General features: G+C 48.2%; 10 protein-coding genes across 10 annotated transcripts; 4 read left to right on the forward strand and 6 right to left on the reverse strand.

Annotated features, from left to right (window-relative positions):
* Positions 1-266: 266 nt before the first annotated feature.
* N7466_002171 (purple acid phosphatase family protein) lies at positions 267-1,980 on the reverse strand (the record flags this gene model as incomplete). The annotated part of the gene is made up of 5 exons (XM_057161569.1): positions 267-334; positions 408-885; positions 939-1,135; positions 1,210-1,377; positions 1,437-1,980. The coding sequence occupies 5 exons, from the start codon at positions 1,978-1,980 to the stop codon at positions 267-269; spliced, it is 1,455 nt and encodes a 484-aa protein (XP_057024854.1).
* A 1,022-nt stretch (positions 1,981-3,002) lies between these two features.
* N7466_002172 (Dabb family protein) lies at positions 3,003-3,491 on the forward strand (the record flags this gene model as incomplete). The annotated part of the gene is made up of 3 exons (XM_057161570.1): positions 3,003-3,068; positions 3,133-3,243; positions 3,336-3,491. The coding sequence occupies 3 exons, from the start codon at positions 3,003-3,005 to the stop codon at positions 3,489-3,491; spliced, it is 333 nt and encodes a 110-aa protein (XP_057024855.1).
* A 210-nt stretch (positions 3,492-3,701) lies between these two features.
* On the reverse strand, positions 3,702-4,787 carry dprA (putative cell surface protein; the record flags this gene model as incomplete). Its single annotated transcript, XM_057161571.1, has 3 exons — positions 3,702-4,420; positions 4,487-4,582; positions 4,646-4,787. The coding sequence occupies 3 exons, from the start codon at positions 4,785-4,787 to the stop codon at positions 3,702-3,704; spliced, it is 957 nt and encodes a 318-aa protein (XP_057024856.1).
* Positions 4,788-5,689: 902 nt separating this feature from the next.
* On the reverse strand, positions 5,690-7,217 carry N7466_002174 (SDR family NAD(P)-dependent oxidoreductase; the record flags this gene model as incomplete). The annotated part of the gene is made up of 5 exons (XM_057161572.1): positions 5,690-6,265; positions 6,393-6,546; positions 6,606-6,647; positions 6,926-7,078; positions 7,138-7,217. The coding sequence occupies 5 exons, from the start codon at positions 7,215-7,217 to the stop codon at positions 5,690-5,692; spliced, it is 1,005 nt and encodes a 334-aa protein (XP_057024857.1).
* Positions 7,218-7,655: 438 nt separating this feature from the next.
* N7466_002175 (sugar phosphate/phosphate translocator) lies at positions 7,656-9,146 on the reverse strand (the record flags this gene model as incomplete). Its single annotated transcript, XM_057161573.1, has 6 exons — positions 7,656-8,387; positions 8,445-8,544; positions 8,620-8,737; positions 8,854-8,859; positions 8,922-8,989; positions 9,049-9,146. The coding sequence occupies 6 exons, from the start codon at positions 9,144-9,146 to the stop codon at positions 7,656-7,658; spliced, it is 1,122 nt and encodes a 373-aa protein (XP_057024858.1).
* A 1,009-nt stretch (positions 9,147-10,155) lies between these two features.
* Positions 10,156-11,505, forward strand: N7466_002176 (isopenicillin N synthase family dioxygenase; the record flags this gene model as incomplete). The annotated part of the gene is made up of 6 exons (XM_057161574.1): positions 10,156-10,308; positions 10,373-10,480; positions 10,542-10,958; positions 11,035-11,171; positions 11,229-11,400; positions 11,458-11,505. The coding sequence occupies 6 exons, from the start codon at positions 10,156-10,158 to the stop codon at positions 11,503-11,505; spliced, it is 1,035 nt and encodes a 344-aa protein (XP_057024859.1).
* Positions 11,506-14,000: 2,495 nt separating this feature from the next.
* N7466_002177 (phytanoyl-CoA dioxygenase family protein) lies at positions 14,001-15,059 on the reverse strand (the record flags this gene model as incomplete). Its single annotated transcript, XM_057161575.1, has 2 exons — positions 14,001-14,946; positions 15,004-15,059. The coding sequence occupies 2 exons, from the start codon at positions 15,057-15,059 to the stop codon at positions 14,001-14,003; spliced, it is 1,002 nt and encodes a 333-aa protein (XP_057024860.1).
* A 584-nt stretch (positions 15,060-15,643) lies between these two features.
* N7466_002178 (mitochondrial 54S ribosomal protein mL67) lies at positions 15,644-16,770 on the reverse strand (the record flags this gene model as incomplete). Its single annotated transcript, XM_057161576.1, has 2 exons — positions 15,644-16,399; positions 16,492-16,770. Coding segments are annotated over 2 exons (1,035 nt in total), but the record flags the coding sequence as incomplete, so codon positions are not given.
* Positions 16,771-17,064: 294 nt separating this feature from the next.
* On the forward strand, positions 17,065-18,967 carry N7466_002179 (putative UV radiation resistance protein (UVRAG); the record flags this gene model as incomplete). Its single annotated transcript, XM_057161577.1, has 2 exons — positions 17,065-17,136; positions 17,192-18,967. 2 exons carry the CDS (start codon positions 17,065-17,067, stop codon positions 18,965-18,967), a joined length of 1,848 nt encoding a protein of 615 aa, XP_057024862.1.
* Positions 18,968-19,623: 656 nt separating this feature from the next.
* N7466_002180 (uncharacterized protein) lies at positions 19,624-22,962 on the forward strand (the record flags this gene model as incomplete). Its single annotated transcript, XM_057161578.1, has 5 exons — positions 19,624-19,747; positions 19,827-21,665; positions 21,721-21,768; positions 21,825-22,126; positions 22,186-22,962. The coding sequence occupies 5 exons, from the start codon at positions 19,624-19,626 to the stop codon at positions 22,960-22,962; spliced, it is 3,090 nt and encodes a 1,029-aa protein (XP_057024863.1).
* Between the last annotated feature and the right edge of the window lie 425 nt (positions 22,963-23,387).

Here is a 23,387-nt window from a genome sequence, read left to right on the forward strand (position 1 = left end):
CCCCCTGTCAGGTGATATAGATTCTTGGATATTAACTAGATCAATCAGGCTAAACGCTGCTTCAACTGTTCAAGCTGGCAGGATGGCAGAGAAGACTTGCCCAAAGACGACGAGTTAGACGAAGATGAATATCGTTTACGAGAATTCGGCGGCATAGATATTCGGTCCAATTGAAAAATACCCAGGGTGTTTCTTATATTGTTTGTCCAAGCCTTCGGGGTTGATTACATGTGTGCCGAAATCGTCTAGATGAGCTCTTTGACGTTTCAGAACTTGCATCCATCGTGATCCTTGTACAGTGTAGCAGAGTCCAGGACTGTGCCATTGGAGCTGGCTTTTTGAGGGAAGAACCTTTGTTAGCAACTTGATTTTTCCGCGAACGAAACCCATTTCTGGAGTAGACTCACAAATAAAGTCCTGGGTGATGTGGGTACAGTTGTGAACGGTGAACCGACTCCATCCATAGACAGTGTCGATGGCAACAGTCGTGTAGTCTTCGAGAGGAGTTTCAACGGAATCCAGACCCTCATAGTGACCAGCAGCACCGTTAACCAGATACCAAGTAGCATTCGGGTTGTTAAGGCCATTTGAATCAATGACATCATTGGCAATTGGTTCCAAACGCTCATAGAAATGCTTATGACCGAAAAGAGCAATATCAACCCCATACTCGATGAAGAGTGGCTCAAAGGCCGACTTGCATGCGGTACACTTGGATTCATCGACATACCAAGGGCGATGGCCAGCAGCGATGATCCAAGGAGTCTTCTTGCGGTCGACTGAAGCAAGGTCTTTCTTCAACCATGCGACCTGTGTACCGTTGGGTGCGAAGGGACCTGCATTCTCTTCTCCGCTTCCACCAGGAAGATCGGGAGCATCTGTGAACTAAATAATGGTTAAGATAGGTTTGAAATTGGTCTTCTGGAATTTGTACTCACATCTGTTTCGGTGTTGAATTGGATAAAGTGTACCATACCGTAGTCCCATGAGTACCAGAAGTTCTCAAGACCACCTGACTGCTCAGAGGGCATACGGAAGTGGTTTCGGTAGCCAGTGAAATTTGTTTGGCCCTCCACACAAATGCTATAGGTGTAGTCTCCACTTCCTCCATTATCGCAGTTCGCCTCGTGGTTACCTGTTTCATTAGATATTTAACGTCCATATATCATTCGTTGGTGGTTAATTGTTCGGGACATTGGATAAACCTACCTGGACCGACAAAGTATGGGAGATCCATGGTCACATTTCCTGCCATTTCGTTATAGAAAGCATTCAAGATTGCTTCGTAAACTGCAGCTCCTCCCTCAATGGTGGTATTGGGCAAGAAACCATTGAGTTCCTCCTTGAGCCAAGCATCGGCATAAGCAAGATCACCATCTGGGTTGTGCGTTTATTAGTCGTACACTTCAATGTATATGCGAAAAAGAACGACATACCGTGCCACACGAATTCCATTTCGTCCTTGAATTGACTCAACGACTGCATGGTAGTAATCTCACCAGGGCTCAGTGCATCTTCCTGATCGGAGGAATTGAGTCCCAAGGGGCCCATGGTGCCCAAGTCTGCAATAAAGGCAAAGGAGTATGGGCGGTCATTACCAGCCGGAAGGCTGGTTTTGAAAGTGTGCTGCTCATCAGCACATTGCAGAATGAAGTTGTACTCAGTGTCTGGCTCAAGGCCCTCAATCAAGACATGGTTGCTGTATGTAGTTGAGGTGGGATAAGTGACCGAGACCTCGGAGAAAGCGATTTGATTGAGCGAGTGACCGCGCCCGTAGCGAACTGTGGGAAAGTCCAGCTTCGCCTCAGTGTTCCAACTGATCACCATACCGCGGTCTCCGGCATAATTGAAATGCAATTGCTCTGGAGCTGTCTTGTCGCCCCGGCAGTTTGAGGATGCATCTTTGGATGCTGCGGACAAGGAGGCAGTGTGTCCAACTGCGGCAAAACCAAGCAGCGAGACAAGCATTTGGAATGTCATGATGTGATGATACTATCAATTTGAAGTTCACCAATGGCACTTTCAATGTTTCCAAGAGTCGCCAATTGCTGGAATATCCGGCAGAGCTCGGGTAGTACTGGCAAGGTAGTACTGTCAACTTTGAAAGGGATGGGGATTCCATTATGAGTATGTATTAATATACATCAGATACTTAATGCAATTTTAATATGCATGCTCCTTCTCGTGTTCAGCCATCTGCCGGTGCCCCAGTGGGTCGGTGATAGCTTTCCGATGCGCTAAAGCTGCCGTTAGCGTCTCTCCGTAGCCTGTTAGATGTCGAGCTTGCAGCACGCTCACCACCTTCACAATACGCGGAAGCCTGGAAATTAACCTCCTTCCTCAATGAGTCTTTGCATGGAACAAGTAATGCTTGTTTCTTGGAGCACATTGTATGTTGGTCACTTCGGTCATCGCAATTATTAATGAAACAACAGAGATAGGCTCCAAAGGGTAGGCCCCACTAAGTGTTCAGAATGTTCATTTGATACGTACTAGTAGATACTTGCCGGATATCACCCACAGAAGCTAATGATATCTGGGGTATTACAGAAGTGCAGAACCACGTGGGGAATAAAACCCTGTCAAGTAAAGAGGTTGAAAACTTGTTCAGCAGCGATTCAGGGGCAACCTGGGAAGCAATGGCCGAATCGGAAGTCTCATTCTCCGGGGAATTGAAATTACTAAGATTTCTAAACAAGTTGACTAATTTTTTTTTCAGCAAAATCTAATCAAATAAGAAAATCTTAGACTAAGGCATTCAGTCCCTTGATTTCAAAATGTGTACGAGATAACATTGGAATCCATCAAAGATCAAGTCCTGGAAGAAAAGCGGGGAATTTCTGGAACCTTCAACCCGCTAACATCCACCACCCCACTTCAACCTTTGGAACTTCGATCGGTTCTCAATGCTCAAGGGTGGTTCTTGACATTCTTCTTCTACTCTCTTTTGCATCAATTGGCTAGCACTCAAGCTATATTCTAAGCACGCGCAATCACAAATCATGTCTATCACCCACATTGTTATGTTCCAATTCAAAGCTGGGCTCCAGGCTCAAGCTATCAATGACGTACGATAGTACCCCGATGTTCAAATACTGGACTCTAATCGAGTAAACGCTAACATTGGTTCAGGCATGTGATCGAATGATTGCCTTGAAAGACAATTGTCTCCATCCAGCATCCCAAAAGCCGTATATCAAGGCCTCCTCGGGCGGAGTTGATAATTCTCCAGAAGGAGCACAGGTGAGCAGACGCTTAGAATCTTCTTGCAATAATAAAAGGCTTGGGCTTCACTTGACACCACTGAAGCTAATTGATGCTCTCTGAATCGAAAGAATGGTATTACCCATGCATTTGTTGTTGAATTTGCAAGCTCGGCAGACCGAGATTATTACGTCCAGCATGACCCGGTACACCAGGCTTTTGTAAAAAGCCTGGACGGACTTATTGAGAAGGCACAAGTAATCGACTACACACCTGGAATTTTTTAATTTAGAAACCTTGTTCATTGTCTTATTTTTTGGGTTTATCAAAACACAAGAGTTGGTACTTGAACAGTCTGGAAATCAAACAAGCAAAATCATAACTATCGTTCCTCGTGAAGACAAAAGAAAAATTCCCTCTCCGATATCAGGTATCAAACATAACCCCATTGTATCCCGGCCTTTGCAAACTTGAAAGGTTCAACCGTGTTCAGCGGCTTAAAAGGTACGCTGGACTCCGGGTGCGCCTCTGTCAAGATCAGAATCCACACGGGGGTCGACCTTGTTTGCCAGGTGGGAAGAGTGGGGAGCAGCCGTCGTACCTCCAGTGGTGGGGTTGTTGTAGCTGCTACCCGCGAGGGTGCTGGCACCCGGAGCTCTGCTATCCAAATCGGAGTCGACGCGAGGATCCATCTTGTTGGCTAGGTTGGAGCTATGGGGGCCGGCATTGGTCGAGCCCGAGTTGAAGGTGTTACCTCCATGTCCGGTGTCATAAGTATCGGTACCAATGGTACCAACGCGAGCACGGTCAAAGTCGGAGGCGACGCGAGGGTCCGCCTTGTTGGCCAAGTTAGAGCTGTGGGGTCCAGTGGTGGTTGAGCCAGTGTTGTAGGTGTTGCCTCCATGTCCGGCCATTGTGGATGTTGGAGCAGCATCGTAAGTGCTCGTACCGAAGCCAGTGGTGCCAGCACCAGTACCGACACGGTTACTCGCATCCGAGTCAACGCGAGGATCAATCTTGTTGGCTAGGTTTGAGCTGTGGGGGCCAGTGGTAGTGCCTGTGGTGCCAGTTGTGTCGTAGAATCCACCGGAAACATTCTGGCCGGGTACACGGCTTGTCTTGTTGGCATCCACGCGGGGATCCATCTTGTTTGCCAAGTTGGAGCTGTGGGGGCCAGTAGTACCACCGGGTGGGTTTACATGGGCAGCACGGTTGTCTGATATCAGTAAATACTAGTCAGTCTTCGGGTTCCTTGTATCCGTGAGAGTTTGAAATGACATACCTCGATCACTATCGACTCGTGGGTCAAGCTTGTTGGCCATGTCACTGCTGTGTGGGCCAGCAGCACCTCCGATAGCTTCATGGCGAGCACGGTTATCTATATTTGATATCAATAAGCATCTGTTGTTGTTCGGGATGTGGGAAGACAGTATTTGCATACCACGGTCGCTATCCACGCGAGGATCAAGCTTGTTTGCTAGGCTGGAGCTGTGAGGGCCGTTGTTGGCAGAGTTGCTGTTGTTGTGGCTTGTGGAGCTGGTGTGGCCGGTGAAGATCTCCTCGGCTTTCTGCACGAGACCCATGTTGGATGATGAAATTTGGTTGAATAGATGAGAAGTTAGAAATAGGACTGTTCAAATAGAAGAGTGATAGTTCTTGATATTTGAATTGGAGTGAGATGGAATGAGGAGAAAGATGTTTGAAGCGTTGCTCAAGAGGCCTTTTATATCGAGCTTCTAAGGTTCCCCGGAACTCCACTACGGCATTACCCCAGCAAACATTGCACAGTGATGACGTTGTAAATCGACATGTAGATAGAGACCAGGCCTAGGTTGTACAATCAACATTCTAACACAAATGATCAATACTAGTACTAGTAGGTAGCAAATAACCAATGAACTGTTTTCATGGAATATCTTTCATTGGTTAGCGTCAGTGGCGTTTCCAGGGTTTAAGTTGTTTGGCTTAACCAGTTTTGCCACCCGCGGGACCTGTTCAAGTGCTCAACTGTTGCCAACCCCAAAACAGGTCCAATATGTAACCAGATCATATTTTTAGTTTCATGCCCCTGGGGAGAAGGCTGTTTGCCGATCATCTTAAAACATTCAACAAAGAACTGATGTAAGTATTCCATCATGATTTTCACCAAAACATTCAATGTTCTCCTGCAGGCACTGATTCACGTTGAAAGTTACCAAGGCACCTAACGACTTTGAGATACAATATCAAAAAAACCATCAGGGAAGTTCCAATGCAGTGAGTAGAAGTTTTGATTCTAGTAACTTCAAGATTTAGCATATAATAATACCACGTAAGCACCCAATGTATTTACATTACACGCATCTTCCATGATTACTCGAGGGTAGCGCTATACCAGCCTACAGGTCTTCAATGTCTAGGTGGGCTATTAGTGCTAGCAAGTCCTAGTCTCAAGGGCTGATACAAGTAGCTACCTACTACTAGGTATATGGTTCAATTTATCATACTAGAGTTTAGATGCCAACTTCGGCATACCTCCAGTCCCAGTCGAGCCTGTAAGCCCCCCATCAACAACAAGATTCTGCCCAGTGACGTACCGCGAAGCACGACTCGCCAAGAACGCAACAACATTAGCAAAATCAAAGGCATCACCCATACTACCCTGGGGCACATTATGATCCGTAATCTTCTTGTGGATCTCGCGCTCCTCCGCCAATCCGCTCCTGCCAAGCTTCTCCAATAACGGCGTATACATCATACCCGGAGAAAGCGAGTTTACTCGAACGCCCCTACCCGTATACATGATCCCAGTGACCTTGGTAAAATGAATCACCGCCGCCTTAGCAGACGCATACGCCACCTGCGGCTTACCAAGGTATCGCATGCCTGCGATCGAAGCATTATTGATGATGGCCCCGAATCCCTGTTTCTCCATAACGGGCAGCACGGCATTGCAGCTGAGAAATACTGTCTTCAAGTTTAGCTGGAGTTGGGCGTCCCAAGCTTCTTCGGTCATGGTTGCTGGGTCACCGGTTGTGGTGTCGCCGACGTTGTTGACGAGGATATCGATGCGACCGTATTTCTGGAGGACGTGGTTGATGGCTTATTTGATGGATGCGTGACTGGTCGCGTTGACTTGGAGCGCGTCACAAATTCCGCCGTCGGCTTGGATTCGGGATGCTGTTCGTCGCGCGGCTTCTAGGTTTTACATCGCAGGCTATTATCGTGGCTCCCGATGAGCTGAGAACTTTGGTGATTGCTGCTCCGTTGCCCCAGAATTTGGAATTGGGATCGCCGGCTTGACCTGCTCCTATTACCACGGCTATTTGATCTTTCAGATCAGGGTAGAAGGCCGAACTGTGCCTAAAGTGGATTGAGCTGCATTTAGCTTTCTTCTGACGTGCAAGTAAATATGATCTCACATATGTGCCATGTCGTGTGAGATATGGCTGAGATGTGTGATACTGAAGTTGTCAGACTAGAGGTCCCCGAAGCCCTTTGTGCAAGGCGCTTCTATGCACGATGAGGGGTTGGACACCCCGGACTTTGTGCCGAGCATCAGTTTTGAGGACTGAGTGATATCGGAGTTATACCTGCCTTCTCCGACAATGAGAGGATGCTGAGAAGTTGCGCTGTGAGGGAACTAAACATTTCCCCGCTCGGCGCTATGCCGGTTGATAACTCCGTCAGTTTGCGTATCTTGATCTGCATAGTACTGTAAATAATCAAGCCTCGAACACACGTGGTAAAATCAATATTTGACGCCTCTTTAATCGCGTCAACTTTGCAATCCAAGTTGAAGCTTGCGTGATAGAAGAAAAGTGCACTAGCAAGCGGCGATCCCCGCACTTTAATCAAATCTAGAGCAAGATTCTTAACCTCAAGGAGCCCATGTCTATCAATTAGGCGTAGTGTTAGAATTAAGGGGTATACTTGAGATTGATGCGTACGTACACAGTATACGCCCATGGCAAAGCCAAGACTAACGAGCGGGTCATAATTGAGTAGACTGACCCGGAGAGAGAAGCGAACATTTTTGAAGCAGAAATCTAGAACCGTGCGGTGTTCGCACCCGTCAATGCTTAGATGAATGAGATTACAATTTGCGGAAAAGTGGATTCAGTATCAGTCTTTCAGTAATGTCCATTAGCTATCTCAAGATTCCCAGGCGAAAGGAAGTAGAATCATTAGAACATAGCGAGATAAACACAGCTTGCAGGATTGGTGTTCGCCTTGAACCCCATGGACCATCATCTATCCCCACCAAATGTACATGTATACCTCCACCAAGAAAACAAACTCATTCTTTTCGTTCCTTCTATCGCGACAAGTAAAAAAAAAAAAGTAGAAAATAAACAGCGTTGGAGAATAGAATAATTAGCTGCAGTTGTCAAGCACAATATCATTAGTCGTTCTGATTATAGTGCAAGTCTTGTGTCGTGCACAGTAGCTTTAGATGCTGCCCAGTGACCTTAGGTGGTCAACTTGGTAGGGGCGGGAGCACCGGCGTACAGAACGATCACAATGATGGTAAGAACGGCACCGGCGGCAATACCCTTGGCCTTGGCAGGGTTGCTGCGGCGGTACTCGCCCACCTGGAGGCGCACATCAGTAGCGAGGGACTGCATCTTCTCGGCACCAAGCTTGTAGTAGCAAAGACCACCGAGGGCAATGGAGTAACCGAAGAACTGCAGGGGAGTGACGGGGTCGTGGAAGATCATCATGGAAGCGCAGACCAGCAGGATATCCTTCAAGATACCAGCCATGGTCAAAACGACAGCCGAGGTCTTGCCAATCAGCAGAACGACGGAGGCGTTCAGCAAGAAGGCAACAAGGGCATTAGCAATAAGGGTCATAACACCCAGGCCGTAGATATCGGCCATGGTCATGCGAGGGAGATCGGTGAACAGAGTGACAACACCGTTGGTGAGGGCACAGGCCGGGGCATAGTAGTAGAGAGAGACGAGAGGGTCCATCTTGAACTCAGCAGAGCTCAACAGACGCTGGACCATGACAAGACGCAGGGCCTCGAAGATGATACCACCGACCTGGATAAGGAAACCGATCATGTCGAACTTGATCTCTCCAAACGACGCAATGACGACACCGACAACAATGATACCGACGTTGCCAAGGGTCTTGTAGTTGGCGGGGGCAATTCCGAAGGCCCAAGTGGCAAGCAGGGTAACAACGGCGTTGGTAGCCTAGATGAGGGGAGTCAGTTATTGTTTCCATCCAGTTATGGCATATTCAAAACTCACCTTCAGCATCTGGATGAAGGACACACTGAGGTACATGTAGGCCAAGTTACCGCAGATCAGACTCAAACTGAACATAATACCGATGGGCACAATGGCGCGACTATTCAGATTCCAATTATTAGCATTTGAATAATTCAGGCGCATATCGCTTTATCGGTTGAAATGCTGTACTCACGCGTAAGTGGCAGGGTTCATAGGGACATTGTGGCGAGAGTCCAAGATGGTGGTGCAGCGCGCCAGGATCTGGGTCATAGCGGTCGCGAAAACCATGTGCCATGTCGTAAGGAAAAGGGCTGTAAACAAGGTTGTTAGGCGTCGGGTCCTCTGGAAAGAAACACTTGAATGTTGTAGAAAACCAATTGAATGGCTTGAATTTCCGATATCGGGTATCTTTGAAGGGCGAACTTACGGAAGTCTAGAAACAGTACGGGTTAGCCAAGTTCATGATGCGATTGATTATGATGAATTGAGACTTACTGAAATGAGCAGTGGAGAGAACCCATTTGTTGAACAGAATAACACTGGAACTCAGGCAAATCCACAGACTGTAGAGGATCAGTAGTTGAACAGGGGGATCTGGGGAAGGAGTCCGAAGGACACCTACGCGATGTAGAAAGCCGGGTGCAAGCCCTGGCTAGGAGCGGGAGCAGGGCTTCCGTTCTCCAGCTTGCGTTCATCCTGAGAAGAGCGTCCGTTTGCCATGATGAAGATAATTGATCCTGAAAGGAGTGACTATGGTGAGTAGATGTGTAGAGAAGAAAAATGCCGAAGCCAGGATATTTAGGGGCAAGAGATGATCATCGTGGGCGGTGTGGAGCATTGGTGGCGCTGATTGGGCCCGTGGAGAGTACACGTTGACGCGGAGCCCCCCTTCTCCCTTGGACTGTGGCAGTGTTTCAGGTTTTTTTGCTCAGGGTCTGTTCTTCCCCCCGACCTGCCTTTCTTTTTTCTTTTTTCTCCCTCTGGACCCCCTTTTTACCCGGATTAAGGAAATAGGGGTTTACTTAAAAAAACGATCCACTCGGAGATGACAGCTTGGAATTATCCTGTTTTTCCCTTTCTCAATGGCTTAGAAAAAAAAATTCATTGAACTTATCAACCTTGAAAATCAAATACGTTTTGTATAAAGTCTTCCGTACTATGTAATCTACTATGTACGGAACACCCTTAAAAGAGACTCCACCATGCAATCTCATCCAAGTATAAAGGATCACAATTCCAGGGGTCTGATCCTGAAAGTATCGCCACTAGGAAAGCTTAGACCAGTCGGGATCCATTCATTAAACATCACAATTTACCGAGTGCAATATCCAACACTCAGGGGTTCCATATTGCCAAGAGCGTCTCCATGTGCAGCTTAAGTTTCTGGCGGGAACTGACCAATTAGGCCTTGTACGGGGTAATGTAATGAGTCTGCTCTTCTATGTTACCCTTTACCAATCAACTAAGAGAATTTGGATGAGCCAAGCTAAAGGAAAGTTATTTCTCGTAAAATTGTATGGCTAACTAGAACCAATCAAGTGATGTAGGCCAATTCATGGTTAAGAGTCAAAGACTGGAGATAAAAGCCGATATGCATGAGTACCAGTAGCACTAATATCTCACCCGCCGATAAGAGATCGTACTACCTCCGCACTGTACTTTACAACCACGCCATCTTAACACACACTACTTTCCTCCTTTGCATGGGCTCTCTCTCTCTCTCTCAACCATGGATCAACCGGAACCCTCCCAGGCAGCCAACTGCGATCACATCCCGATAATCGATCTGTCGCATTTGAATAGCCCCCGTATCCAAGATCGGCGGGAACTCGCCCAGACCATATATGATGCTTGTACTCAAGTTGGGTTTTTTTACATCAAGGTATGAATGTGCTCGGGTGGGGATATGTACGACACTGTATATTCGGATGCTCATCGAGTTCTAGAATCATGGCATCCCAGTAGAAATGATCAATGGTGTTCATCATGCTGCCGAGCGCTTTTTTGCACTTACCGAAGATCAAAAAATGAACTTCTACATTGGCAACTCCCAGGTAAGCTACACCTGTTCGTTTAATGTCATCAAAAAAACCAAGCTGGAGCTTATTGGTTCAGAAATTCCGAGGCTATAGTCCTTTGGGTGGTGAGAAAACAACGGGCACGGACGATGATCCTATATCCGCCGAAGAATCTACCGGTGTTCTCTCCGAAGCTTTTGATATCGGATACGAAACAGCTATGGATTTTCAAAAGTCCACTGACGCCACTCTGGGGCCTGATACCTATGGTTTATATGGAGATAATCAATGGCCAGATGAGAACGTGCTCGTCGGCTTTAAGCTCACTTATATCGAATATTGCGCCACCGTTTTGGAGTTCTGTCGCAAGCTCATGAGAATATTTGCTCTCGCCTTAGATGTACCAGAGGACTACTTTGACTCGAAAATTCAGACACCGGGCGTCACTTCTCGGATGATGCATTATCCCGCCCAACCTGTTGGAGAAACGCGCGAGGGTCTAGGAGCGCATACCGTGAGTTTCTTGTCAGATATACCTCCATTGGCCTAAGCATGAATACTAATATATCTATCACATGGATCTGTTTTAGGACTGGGAATGTTTCACAATCCTTTCTCAAGGCAGAGTTCCCGGGTTACAAGTTTTGAATCAACGTGGAGAATGGATTCTCGCCCCTCCTATTCCTGGAACATTGGTTGTCAATATAGCTGATTGTTTGTCGACTTGGTATGATTCTATGACAGATATACATATTATGCTCCGTCCCAGTGCTTATTTCAGTAGGACAAATAAAAAGTTCAAGTCAACAATCCACCGTGTGTCGAATCTCTCCGGCGAGGAACGTTATTCAATCCCATTCTTTTTTGGAATCGACTACGATGCCACTGTATCTGTACTCGATAACCACACCTCAAAGGACAATCCACCTTGCCGGGCACCTTTTAAGGCGGGGGAGGTAAGCATTGTCATCCGTCGGGGTATTCGAGGATTTATCACTGATAGGACAACATAGTGGGTCCGTGAAAAAATGTCCAAGGCATATGTTGGCTTTGAAGGCTAGATGTTTGTTTCTTCCAACGCGGATCAGGTGTATCATACCATCTGTTGGGTCGAATGCCAAATGTAGTATTTATGATACCATATCTGTCTACCAAATTATGCCGATGTGAAAGGGGATGGAAATCGGAGTTTTCTTCGAATCGTTTGAAAGATCCCCAGGATCGCATCCGCTGTCTCGTGATGAACAGCCCAAGGCTCAGTACACACGATTGCTTGTTCAATCAGTTCGTCAAAGTCCGGAACAAGTGAAGCGAGAGCGGGGGTTGCTTTTGCCATTGAGATGACAAATACGGCTGCTAGAAGTCTAAAGATAGTCCCCAGGGGCTAATAGTTAGTGACGGCTTTCAATCACATATAATTGTAAATCCAGGCCCTTTAAACTCACGCTTGTAATCTGAGCCACGTCGAATGTGTTCTCCGCTTCAAAAGGGGCACAGTCGCGTGAATGAAATGTCGACAACTGTCGACACAGGCCGCACAATTGGCCATTATGTACCCACTCAATGGAATATCATGTGTCTGCGCAGCAAAGACTAGGCAGGGTCGGCAAATAACATGCTTCGTAGCGTAATAGCGAGTTCGAAGTTGACTATCGTGTAGATCACGAGGGTTGGGGTTCTGAAGATCTGGTTTGATACTATCTGGAAGCGAATCAAACCAAACCTTCAGTTGTCGACTGAGTTCTTTGTTGACAGACTCCAACGAAGCGATCGAAGGCTGCTGGCTGGATGCATTTGCTGCCCCGGTGATTTTCGCTGGAATGGCTCGACCGTTAGGCTCAACTGAATTGCTTGAATACATCGTACTGTGTATGCGGTTCAAAAGCTTTCGAATAGAACACATGGCAAGGAACTTGAGGTTATTGCGGTCGGTTGAGTCCGTAAACTCTGGGAAAGCCAATTCATCGACCAGCACCTCGATTCCGCTCCGAGGGAAATGAAATTCGGCGAGATCATCACTAGTAGTCAAGCGAGGTTGGTATTCTATTTGAAAACATATACAATGAGGTAACCTACCATTCTAGGACATAACAAGCCCAAGCAATACGGACCAGTACCACGTGCTTTTCGGGTAATATAGCTCTATCCTGCAAGCTTAAATTATGTGTCAGTTTGTATCGACGATTGCTAATGGAGAGGGGGTGATACTAAGAGAACATCAGTTGAACTGCGGTCGACGCTGAATGTATTGTCTTCCAGGCTTGTAACGGTCGGCTCCTATACCGAAAATATAGAGAGGCGTAGAAGAATGCCAGAGGAACAGCCAGGTCTCTTGAAAAGGGCGCGGTCTCCCCAGTGGTCAATATTTGATAACCATGTGCAAAATAATCTGCCCCATTGCTAGTTTCCGAGGACTCAATATCAAAATTTGCACTAGGGTTGGTACAAATCTCTCCCAGGGCAAGAGTCATCAGACAAAGTGCCGAGGACATATTAGGTTCCTGATATGGTTGTAAAAACTTCTCAAAAATTTCCAAAAATGGCTTGCGCTCGAGCACTGGAAACTGGGAGTGTATGTATGTGAAAAAGCTAGAAATCAGACTATCAGTTATTGAGCGACGTAGATTCAGTCTCTCGACAATCGCAGTATAAGATACCCGCGGGAGCAAAGGTTGAAGTCGGCGCTCTGATTCCAAAAACAAAAAGTAATCTTGAGGATAGTCACCAATGAGCCTCTTGATTTTGTCAAGTGTCAATAGGTTACCAGTAGGAGTTTGGTGACCCAATGGAATGAGGAGCGGACCATCATCAGCGTTCTCGTATCTCGGCCGCGAATCCCCAGACGGCGGGAGGTCGCGCGAATGAGATATGAATGCTGGCGAGGCAAGGCCAGCAGTCGTGCTATGTGTATTTGGCGGGCTGATTTGAGAGTAATTCAAGGTTTCTGGACTCGGGGCATTCGACAGCAAACGATCAGATAATGCGGCAATGACAGCTGATTGTTGCCGAACCAGACTCTCTAGCTGATCTAGGCGTTGCAATATTTCGGTAGATACATCAGTATCAACTCTAGAAATTGGATTAGTGCATGTTTTTGATTCGCAGCATTCGATGGATCTTTCCTCACTTTTCATTTGGTCCCTCTTGGTACTCGCATTCAGCACCCGCACTAGCGCAGAACGCGCATGTAGGCCGCTCGCCGCCGCATTTCCGTTTTCTAATGACAATTATGATTCAAAGTCCCTTGCTTTGTTTATTATGCTAAATGGTGGACTCACCGGTGCCTGCAGAAGTTGCATGCTACCAGGGCTCGTTTTCGGGGAAAATCCATCTGTACCTATAGCAGCGAACCTTGTAGGTAGATGACCGAGAGTTGGAGTAGGTGGGGCTGGAAACTGGCGGGGAAAGAGAGGCGCCAAGTTACAAAAGGGCCCTTATTAATCATACGAACGTTGAAATGCACGCTAGTAACAAAGGCTTGACTTGTATTGGAAGGGAAACCCGATGCCTAATAATACATCGGAATCACAATGCAAATAGTAAACACATCAACCTCTCAATAGGGCTTTACTCCAGCAAGTCGAAGTAGCTTATCTGTGTACTCGGGCTCTTCCAAAGGCTTAGATCGGTTGCGAGTCTCGAGAGTACCATCGGGAAAGTAGAGGGTTTTATCACGGAGAACGACGTTATCGTGGGGCCAGTGCGTGGTTGCTCGGAAAGATTCGAACGCTTCCTTCTTGCGCTCCAAGGTTTCTTCACTGGCCAGACTCGCTGGTGAATACGAAGCATAGATCACCGTCCGAATGGTGTTGCTTTGAGATGTAGGCTCACCACCCCAGTGTACAGTCCGGGAATCCCAGAGGATCAAATCCCCGGGCTCCGCGAGAACCTTGATAGGCTTGGCCCCTCGAGATTCATACCATTTCATTTCCTCATCGCTAAGAAATCGGAAATCCTTCTTCAGCCAAGTCGATGGGTCAACCTGCGTTTCGAAGAACTCATCGGACAGAGTATTCGATTTGGGGAGAAGGATAAGGGAGCCATCTTCAGGCCCAGCATGGCTAAGATTGATAATACCCTGGACACAGTGAAGACCTCGTCGAGTAGGCGATTGATCAACATGTGGCCACGGCTTCTTGGCCGGCGCGTCCTCTCGGTTCGGCAAGGTGATATTCAGGGCATCGAAAGATACCAATAACTCATCCGTGCCCCATATCTTTGCAAATGCCTCTAGAATCTTAGGCTCCATTCGCGCTTCCCACATGAACCTCTCATGGACGACAGAATACCCGGCGTAATTATTGGCTTTGCCCTGCACTGGAAGGCATCGGTCTACCCATGTAGATGGATCATTGAAGTCAAGACCCAGGTTGAAAGATAAAAGCCAATTTAGTGCCTTCTGTTGATAATAATCCGCTTTCTCGGGGGATATCGCATTTTTGATAATCACAAATCCTTGGGATTGGAGTTCATCCCGCCAGTCCCCATATGGACCATGAAGCCTATAATCCCAAGTCAGCAGATGTAAATAATGTTGTATGATGTCATTTGGAACGAACTTGAATAGTGAATGGTGAATTGTGCTCGTGAGAGTCTCAAGCTGAGTTGTAGTCATCATGGACAATATGATAATCAGATAAGCCGAGTCTCAAGCAATTACCAGGCAGAGTAGCTGTACGTTGAAGTGAAAATACTTCAGTGGGGATCCATGAATTCGCCAGATCAAGTTCACTATTTATGTCCTTTTGCAAGCGAGTATCCGAGTTCATTGAATACCATATTGAGCATCTTGCATATTGTCTTTCGTCGAGTTGTTTACTCCTCACGATCTAGACTCCATCTCCAACGGGTAGACGGGCCACCATGCCGATTCCCACCAAGAGCGGCACAGTGGGTCAAGTCCCACGTCTGGTCCTCAGCACGTTACAATTGGTCAAGTTGGATGCACAAGAAGTCTTTGGGAATATTGGTTCTTCACTTGAATGATTTGATTTGTCTAAAAATACAATTTATGCAGTAGGTGAGCCCACAGTAGCTGAACAAAACACAGAAACAGAAAGAATACATAGGACCAACCACCGAGACCTAAAATCAGACGGAAGATGTCAATGGGAGTATCGCTTAATATAGCCAGAACAGACACCAAGGATAGCAGAAAACAGAGGGGTAAGAAGCATTGTTACAGAAACAACGATCAAATTACTCCTGCTGCTCCTTGAACTCGTTGTTCGCAACGACGTCCTCGTTTAGGTGCAGCTCACTGCCAATGATGCTGTTGCGAGTGCGTTGCAACTTGCCATGCTGAACACTGGGAGCCCAAGACTCGGCGTAGTGAGCATCATGCACATCATACCAGAGGATCTTAACTGTATCGGCATTCTCGGGGAGACCATCCCGAACTTCGCCGATCTTAACTTCCTCTCCGCTGCGCTGGGTGAGGTACTCCTCTAACACCCCAATACGAGCTGCGCCCTCCTTCACTTTCTCCTGTCCCTCGTGAAGGGCCTCACGCCTGCGCTGACGCGCCTTCCGAGTAAGATATCCACGCGAACCATCCCGGCTCAGCAGACCATTCGCGATCTCCTCTTCCTGAATCGACAGTACGGCCGCGACGTCCGCAACGGATGTTGCCTTCTGGTCCATCAGCGCACGGGCGCGCTCCTTCTTCTCCATGGTGTTTCCAATCCGCCTCTTGTGCATCCGGTCGTATACTTCCGCTTTGACAGGATCATGTGGCCTCTTGGCCGCAATGAGCTCTGGTGTGACGGTGATCATCTCCTGAGGTGGGGCGAGTTGTCGTTGCATGGAGAACTCGCGGAGGAGTTGGAAAGCGCGGAGGCCCAGCTTTGAATCGCTGAAGTGGACGGAATAGTATGGAACCCACATGTCTCGGCGGATTTCAGCGGGTACGGTCTTCTTGCCGTGGTAGATCATTTGACGGAGGAGGTTGTTTTTCTATCGGACACGTGTGGTTAGCCAATTATTCCGTATGCGATTCACAAGACTGATGCAGCTGGACGCTGGAGATTCAAAGCTAGAAAACTCACCTCCAGATAACGGGTCAACGAGTACACGACCTGCTTCGTGCGAACATTGTGGTAGACGAAGATGTTCTTTCCGTGTGTGATGGCATTCAATGCCTTCTGCAAACGCACACCCTCGCGCTTCTCATGCTCCTTGTATGCATTGGACCCGGGGTTTCGAGGTTTCCCCTGGATCGGTGTTTGCGGATCAATTGGTGGCCGGCGGACAAATTTCGCTAAGGATGCGATCTTGGTTGAGTCCAGAATCTTCTGGATTGGCTTGGTAGTTGAGGCCATTATGGCCTATGTGGGGTGTCAAAGCACCGGGAGAAAAAATCGGGGAGATTCAGGCCAGTTATCGAGGCAAGGTCGGTGATGGTGGACTGTGAGCCGATGTTGATGAAGTTTGAGAACGGAGGTGGATTTTTTGACGGGGCGGCAATGGTCTTGGCGCTGCCTGCTCTCTCCGCATCATCTTATCGCTTTGCTCCAACCATCACTTCCAAAGCTGTTCCCTCTGGCATATCATAACCATGTTGTCCCTTTGATCAGAAACTCCCTCATATTGAATTCACTCTCATTGCTTGGGTCTGCCCGATGGATAGCGTTGTCGCAGCTACAGAGCATGACGGGCCCTCTCGCAGAGAGCGGCCATGGCTGTATGCATCGGTATGGTCCTCGAATCCGCGAGAAACGTAGTAAAATGTACTAAATAATCGATTAGAATCGCAGGCTACGACATTTGAATGGTCTATCTGTCCGTAATTTGGTCGTGGCACCCCCAACAAACCGAGCGCGCGGCAAGACCATTGATGACGACGACATCCCGAACTCCCTGAAGTCAGCTTCGAAAATCTTGGCGCAGAATGAGACCCATCACTCCTTACATCCTTCACGATCCTTTACTGAGCTCAATTCACGCGCAAATCAACAAAGCCATGCGGGGCCAAACCCTACTACCAAGCGTGAGCCGCGCCGGCGAAGTCTCCTTCCTTGGAATGACCCGAACCCTCGAACGAGACAGGTGAGCTTGGAGGATATCACGAAGAGTCGGATGGCGGATACATGGGTTTCAATGCACTGCGATGGTATCGATGAGCCAATTTATGTCAGTGAGGTGGTCAACAAGGCTACTAACCCCAGCTTTCGTTCTTTTGACCTGAACTTTTGTGGACCGGGGGTTTCACGGAGAGACACATTGACTCTTAAGCTCTGGGCAAAGACTGAAAAAATGGCGGAATATCTGCTGCTTGTTGAATTGCAGCTCAACTTACGATCTCTTCAATTCCTGGGCAAGACGATTGAAAGCTTTCATCATCCCCTCCCTGCGAATTCTATAATATTCCACTTTCCAGATGGGGTTTACACAAATTTGACGGATCTTCCGTCAATCGAACCACTTGTCAGTAGAACTGGTCAGCGGGCCACTATTGATGGGTCTGCGCTATCCACATCCTCATACGACGCATTGATGCGGCTAGCAAATTTGGACGAATGTGTCCAAGATGCGCTGGCGACTCGCGAGAAACTAGAGGTACAGATTGGTGATATTCTCAAAAAGAATGACGATGCTATAGCCACTCAGAGCGATGCGGCCAAAGCGCAAGATCGCCTTGCCTCGATCAAGCAGGCCGTTGCAGCTGAGCGAAAGCAACTCCGGGCTTCTGCCAAGCGCAAAGGAGATCTCATTGCAAGTATTAAATCTCGAAAAGAAGCCATGGAGCAGGGTCGAACTGCCCAAGACAAAGCCCGCAGTCATCTCCCAGATGCCCAGGAAAAGCTAGTCTCTAGCGAACAGCTGCTCCATCAGAACTCCGAAGATAGCAAGGGTCAAATTCGGCGCATCGCTGAAGATTTGATGGTCATCTATCCAATTGAACCCATTCCAGATAAAACACTTGCCTTTACCATCGCGGGACTTCCACTTCCCAATTCGGACTTCGAAGATATCAACCGTGACGTGGTTGCAGCGGCATTGGGATTTACGGCTCACGTGGTATATCTACTCTCATTCTACTTGTCGGTCGTCATTCCTTACCCGGTCAGCCCAAACCAGTCAATCTCCTTGATTCAAGATCACATATCAGCAAATCTTCCGCAGCGCGTATTTCCACTTTATCCAGTTAGCGTCCATTACCGATTTGAGTATGCAGTCTTCCTCTTGAACAAGGATATTGAATTTCTGCTCAATAAGTGTGGCATTCGTGGCCTGGACATACGGCACACTCTGCCCAATCTCAAATACCTGCTCTACATTCTGACTGCCGGTACACCGGAAATCCCAGCTCGCAAAGCAGGTGGCATCCGTGGCCTTCTCGGTGGGAAAATGACTCCAAATCTCTCTCGGCGAGCGAGCACTGAAAGTACTGCATCTGGTGAATTGGTTCCGGCTCGAAAAGCATGGGATTTGGTCGCAAAGATGAACGGGAGCCTTGCTCTGGATCATGGTGCAAAGCTTCCAGCACCGACAAACCGTCCGCTGGCGTCACGCGTTGTTTAGGATTGCAATGTCAGATCTGTCCGGTCATCACTAGATCATTACAGTATTTTCTACGTTCATTTTCACCCTTTAAACTTTCCAGCGTCACATAGGGTCTTAACTTACTATATGCGTTTATCAATCTCGTAAGCAGTACTTGAGAACCATCTAAACCTTGGAAGTTTCAATAGAACCTTCGAACTGCATACATACAGCCTAGTAGTATGAACCTTGGGAGTCAGTAATCAATTGATTAACGATTTAATAACTGCTGACCATGTTAATACACTTTCCCCCTTACCCCGCAGGACGATTTCTCATTATACAATAAAAATTGGTGGTCAAGAACCTCCGGCTTGTACGTGTTGAACACGGTTGAGTTTGTAATTGCCATAATCCTGCAGTGGATTTTTTTTCTTTCTCTTTCTTTCTTGATACTTGGCTCCGCTAGATTGTTCTACTGCATTCCTCACCCTTGTTTCTCTTGTGCGATTTACTTGTCTTTTTCTGTTGTTTTTTATTTGGCACTTTTGTTACCTCGGCCAATGGTCCAATCGGTTCCCGCTCATCTAAGCAAAACCCCACCGCCCCTTCACAGCTTATCTTCGCTTTGCATCGGCTTCCCCAGCATCCCGCTACCCACTCAAGTTGAATAAGTCACCTTTTTGAGCCCAAACATGGGACAAGACTCTAGTGTGGGCCATGATCCCGGCAATTCGCCGTCTCCTACCCCGCAGCATAGACGCGGCTATCAGGCTTGCGATCCATGTCGCAAGCGCAAGGTCAAGTGCGACCTAGGCAGTAAGATCAGCAATCTCCCATCCCACTTTGGACTTTTTTTTTGGTCTAGCTGACTGATCACAATAAACTACCCCTCCAGGTGTCGATAACCCTAGACCCCCACCTTGTGTACGATGCCGGCGCGAAAGCAAACGATGCGAGTTTTCGATCACTCGTCGCAAGCGCAAACTCTCCGAAGCGCCGGAAGAAGAGGTTGAGGAGGAGGCCGATGTTCTTCGCCGCGACAAACGGATGATGATCGGTGAGATCGCGGCGAAGAAGGAAGCACCAGCAGATGGATCCCCATTTCTCCCGTCGGAACCATCTTTTGATAATGATGCCTTTCGAGCTCGACAGCGCTGGCCTGAAGCGCCCCCTCCCGTTGCGGCTGCCGCTGCCGCCCAACGGTACACTCCAAGTGCCCCCATAGCCGCACCAGCGAGACACTTTTTGGAATCCAGAGCCCCGCGCATTCCCCCATATTCAACCGCTGAAAGAAACTCGGCACCAGGGTATGGAGGGCCGCCTATGTTGAATCGTACCGCAGTGGAATTGTTGTCGCCCGCAATCACCAACACGCACGATGCTTTACATTTGCTATCCGAGGCGGCGGGGAGAACAGAGGACCTGAATAGGTTTGCGGCAAGACAATCCGTGTCCTCTTTCAACTCAGGCCCTTCCCCTCTGGCACATGTCAATTCACCGGGAAATTTGAGTGGATCATTTTCACGTACTCCTCGATCGGGAATGTCAATGGGTGGAAATGGCACATACCCACCGGGTGGAGCGGGTGTTGTAGATCCTCAAATATCTGACGACGCCGGTCCCTCTGATGGCTCAAATAACACTCAAGATCCGGGGTACATCGATGCCGTTCGCGCGTGGTCGCGGCTGCGGTTCGTCCGTGCTGGGTGGATGACGGTTGAAGAAGGAATGGATTACGTTGCATACTACTACGAAAATTTAGCACCGATGAGTCCAGTAGTGACTCCAGACTACTCGGAGCCCTCAAAACATCGTATTCTACTTACCGAGGAACCGGTACTGGCAGTGACCATCTTGACAATCGCCTCGCGGCATCTGAAACCCAAGGGCGATGGTGCTAGTACTCGGGCATTTTACATCCACGATCGCCTCTGGTCTTACCTGCGCGGTATGATTGAACGCCTGTTCTGGGGGCAAGAAAAATTTGACGCCGGAGGACCTGGAATTAGCGGACCGCGATCTCTAGATCTCGCACCAACCTCCAGCAGGCCCAATTTGAAAGGAAATCTAAGAGCTCTAGGGACCGTGGAGGCTTTACTAATCCTTACGGATTGGCACCCACGAAATCTCCACTTTCCCCCAGGCGACGATGAAAACACCCTTTTGGACACTGACGCTCAGAGCCAAAACTTCGGTGATAAGGATTTGGACCATGGTGAACACGCAAAAGGAGCGCACACATCACCTGAAGGTAGACTGGCATTCCAAAAATGGTTGGAACCTGCCTGGCGATCGGATCGGATGTCTTGGATGCTTTTGAGTACAGCTCAAGCACTTGCCTTTGAGCTTGGCGTTTTTGATCATAAAACCGAGCCAAAGGGCACACCTGAGTCACCTGCTGAACAGACACGGAAACGCCGATTGCGGCGCTTGATTCTAGTCTTTATCACACACAGCAGTGGCAGATTGGGTATCCCGTCGATGCTTCCTTTGTCTGAATGGGGCCAAGATGTCGAAGGAAATAACATTGACTCCAAGGATGGTGATCCAGATCTTGATCGGATGCAGGACTGCTGGATGGGTATTTCTAAGATTGTCTACCAGGCCAATCACCAGCTTTTTGCGTCAAGTGAACAGACTTCGGAGTTGATCAAGAGCGGGAGATATCGCGAGCAAATAGACTGGTTTCAACCTCAGCTACGAGAATTCCGGCAACACCTCGATCGTGTGAATCGTGAGCTATCAACAAGATTCAACTAATTTTCCGGTATCAAACTAACAACTGGCAGTTTCCTCTGCGATGCGAAGCATTCTCTTGATTGAGTACGAGTATACCCGTGAGTGAACAAGATTCTAAAATATTTCAATCAACCTGCATACTGACCAAAGATAGGCCTCTATGTCAATTCGCTTGCCCTACAGGCTGTAGTAGACCGATGGACAACCATGTCCAATGAGTCTGCTCAAGCCCAGCCTGGGCGACCAGGTTCGGGTCCATCTCCTGGTAGCAGCGGATGGTTTCGTACGTTGATGGAGCTCTATCGAGTCAATGAGCAATACATCCAGGAAGTTGTGGATGCCTCTCGTAAAATCCTGCAAACGGTTCTGGAAGGCCTCGTCCCGGGAGGCCGTCTCAAGCATGCACCAATTCGTACATTTTTCCGAATTCTGTCTGGCATGATCTTCATTCTGAAAGTATGTCCCACTATGACAAACAGAGAAACATTGTCGAAAGCTACTGACCCCGACTGCAGACATTTACCCTAGGTGCTCGTGAAGACGATGTGCGAGTCTCGTTGGATCTCCAAGACCGCACAGTTGAGGCTCTTCGCACGTTTGTGGTGGATGATGTGCACATCAGTAATACTGTTGCTCGTCTGCTTGAGTTACTGACTAGCAGTATTCGAACCCGCTTCTTACGTTTTGCTCCGCATGATCGTGGTGTGGAAGGTGAAGGACAGGACCGCGGTTCCGCTCCAGTGTCACGAGCTCAGTCACCACCTCGGGAAGGTGTTTCATCAAATCGTCGTGAAGGGGGTCAAACCCCTTGGTCGTCTACCCAAGATGCAACTCCAAACGGAGGCGGATTGGGATTTGTGGAGAACACTAGCACCGGTGGGCACTTGGTTGGATCAGCCCACGATTCACTTGCCAATATTCCTGCGCAGCCAATCAACTCTTCTAACCTTGGGGTATCGTTCATGCCACCGCCACCGTCTGTCTACTACAACTATTATGACTCGAATTCGGCCATGCCTTCCAACGACCTCGGGAGGTCTTCTCCGAACCATGTCGTTTCCTCGCAGCCTCTCGACAGCAACGGAGCAAACACGGCGCTCCCAGATTGGTTTGCTCTTCCGTTAGATCAATTCTTCAACAGCTCCACCGGGGTAGTGGACCAGGGCCTAGGTGGAACCGGACCGATGCTTGGCGAGTTTGACATGTTAGAGGTGTTGCTTAATGAGGGGTATGACAATACTGCTCACGACGGCGACTCCGGCGGACCCCTCGGCTCACAGTTCATGTCTTGATCTGGGATCTCTCCGATCGTCAAGAGCCCAACCTCCCTGGGATAATGCTTCAAGCCAGCGAGCCATGTACTTTTTTCATTTATGCTTTCTTTCCCCCGTTTAAACCATATACCCCTGCGGGATCTACACTTGGCGTCCCTCTTTGTGCTTCTGCGTTCTAGCCTGGGCGGATGATGTGATTCGTTTGAATCGCATTTCGTTGCAATTTCGTTGAAACAAGTCCCCTTTTCTCATGCTTGGCGGGTGTTCTAGTCTCCTACTTGCAGAACTGAAAATGTAACGGAAAATAACAAAGTCCATTGCATTTTTCTTGCTTTTCCTGCATTGTTGCTTTTTTTCCTCTGATATCTTAAGGTTTCTTCTTTAGGCTTCGAGATTAAAAGCACCCCTCGGTGTCCGTCGGGTCTCAAGATAGCGGGGCCGAG

Source organism: Penicillium verhagenii, assembly GCF_028828195.1.
Source record: "Penicillium verhagenii strain IBT 33310 chromosome Unknown utg000003l_segment0_segment0, whole genome shotgun sequence".
Taxonomy (NCBI): Eukaryota; Fungi; Ascomycota; class Eurotiomycetes; order Eurotiales; family Aspergillaceae; genus Penicillium; species Penicillium verhagenii.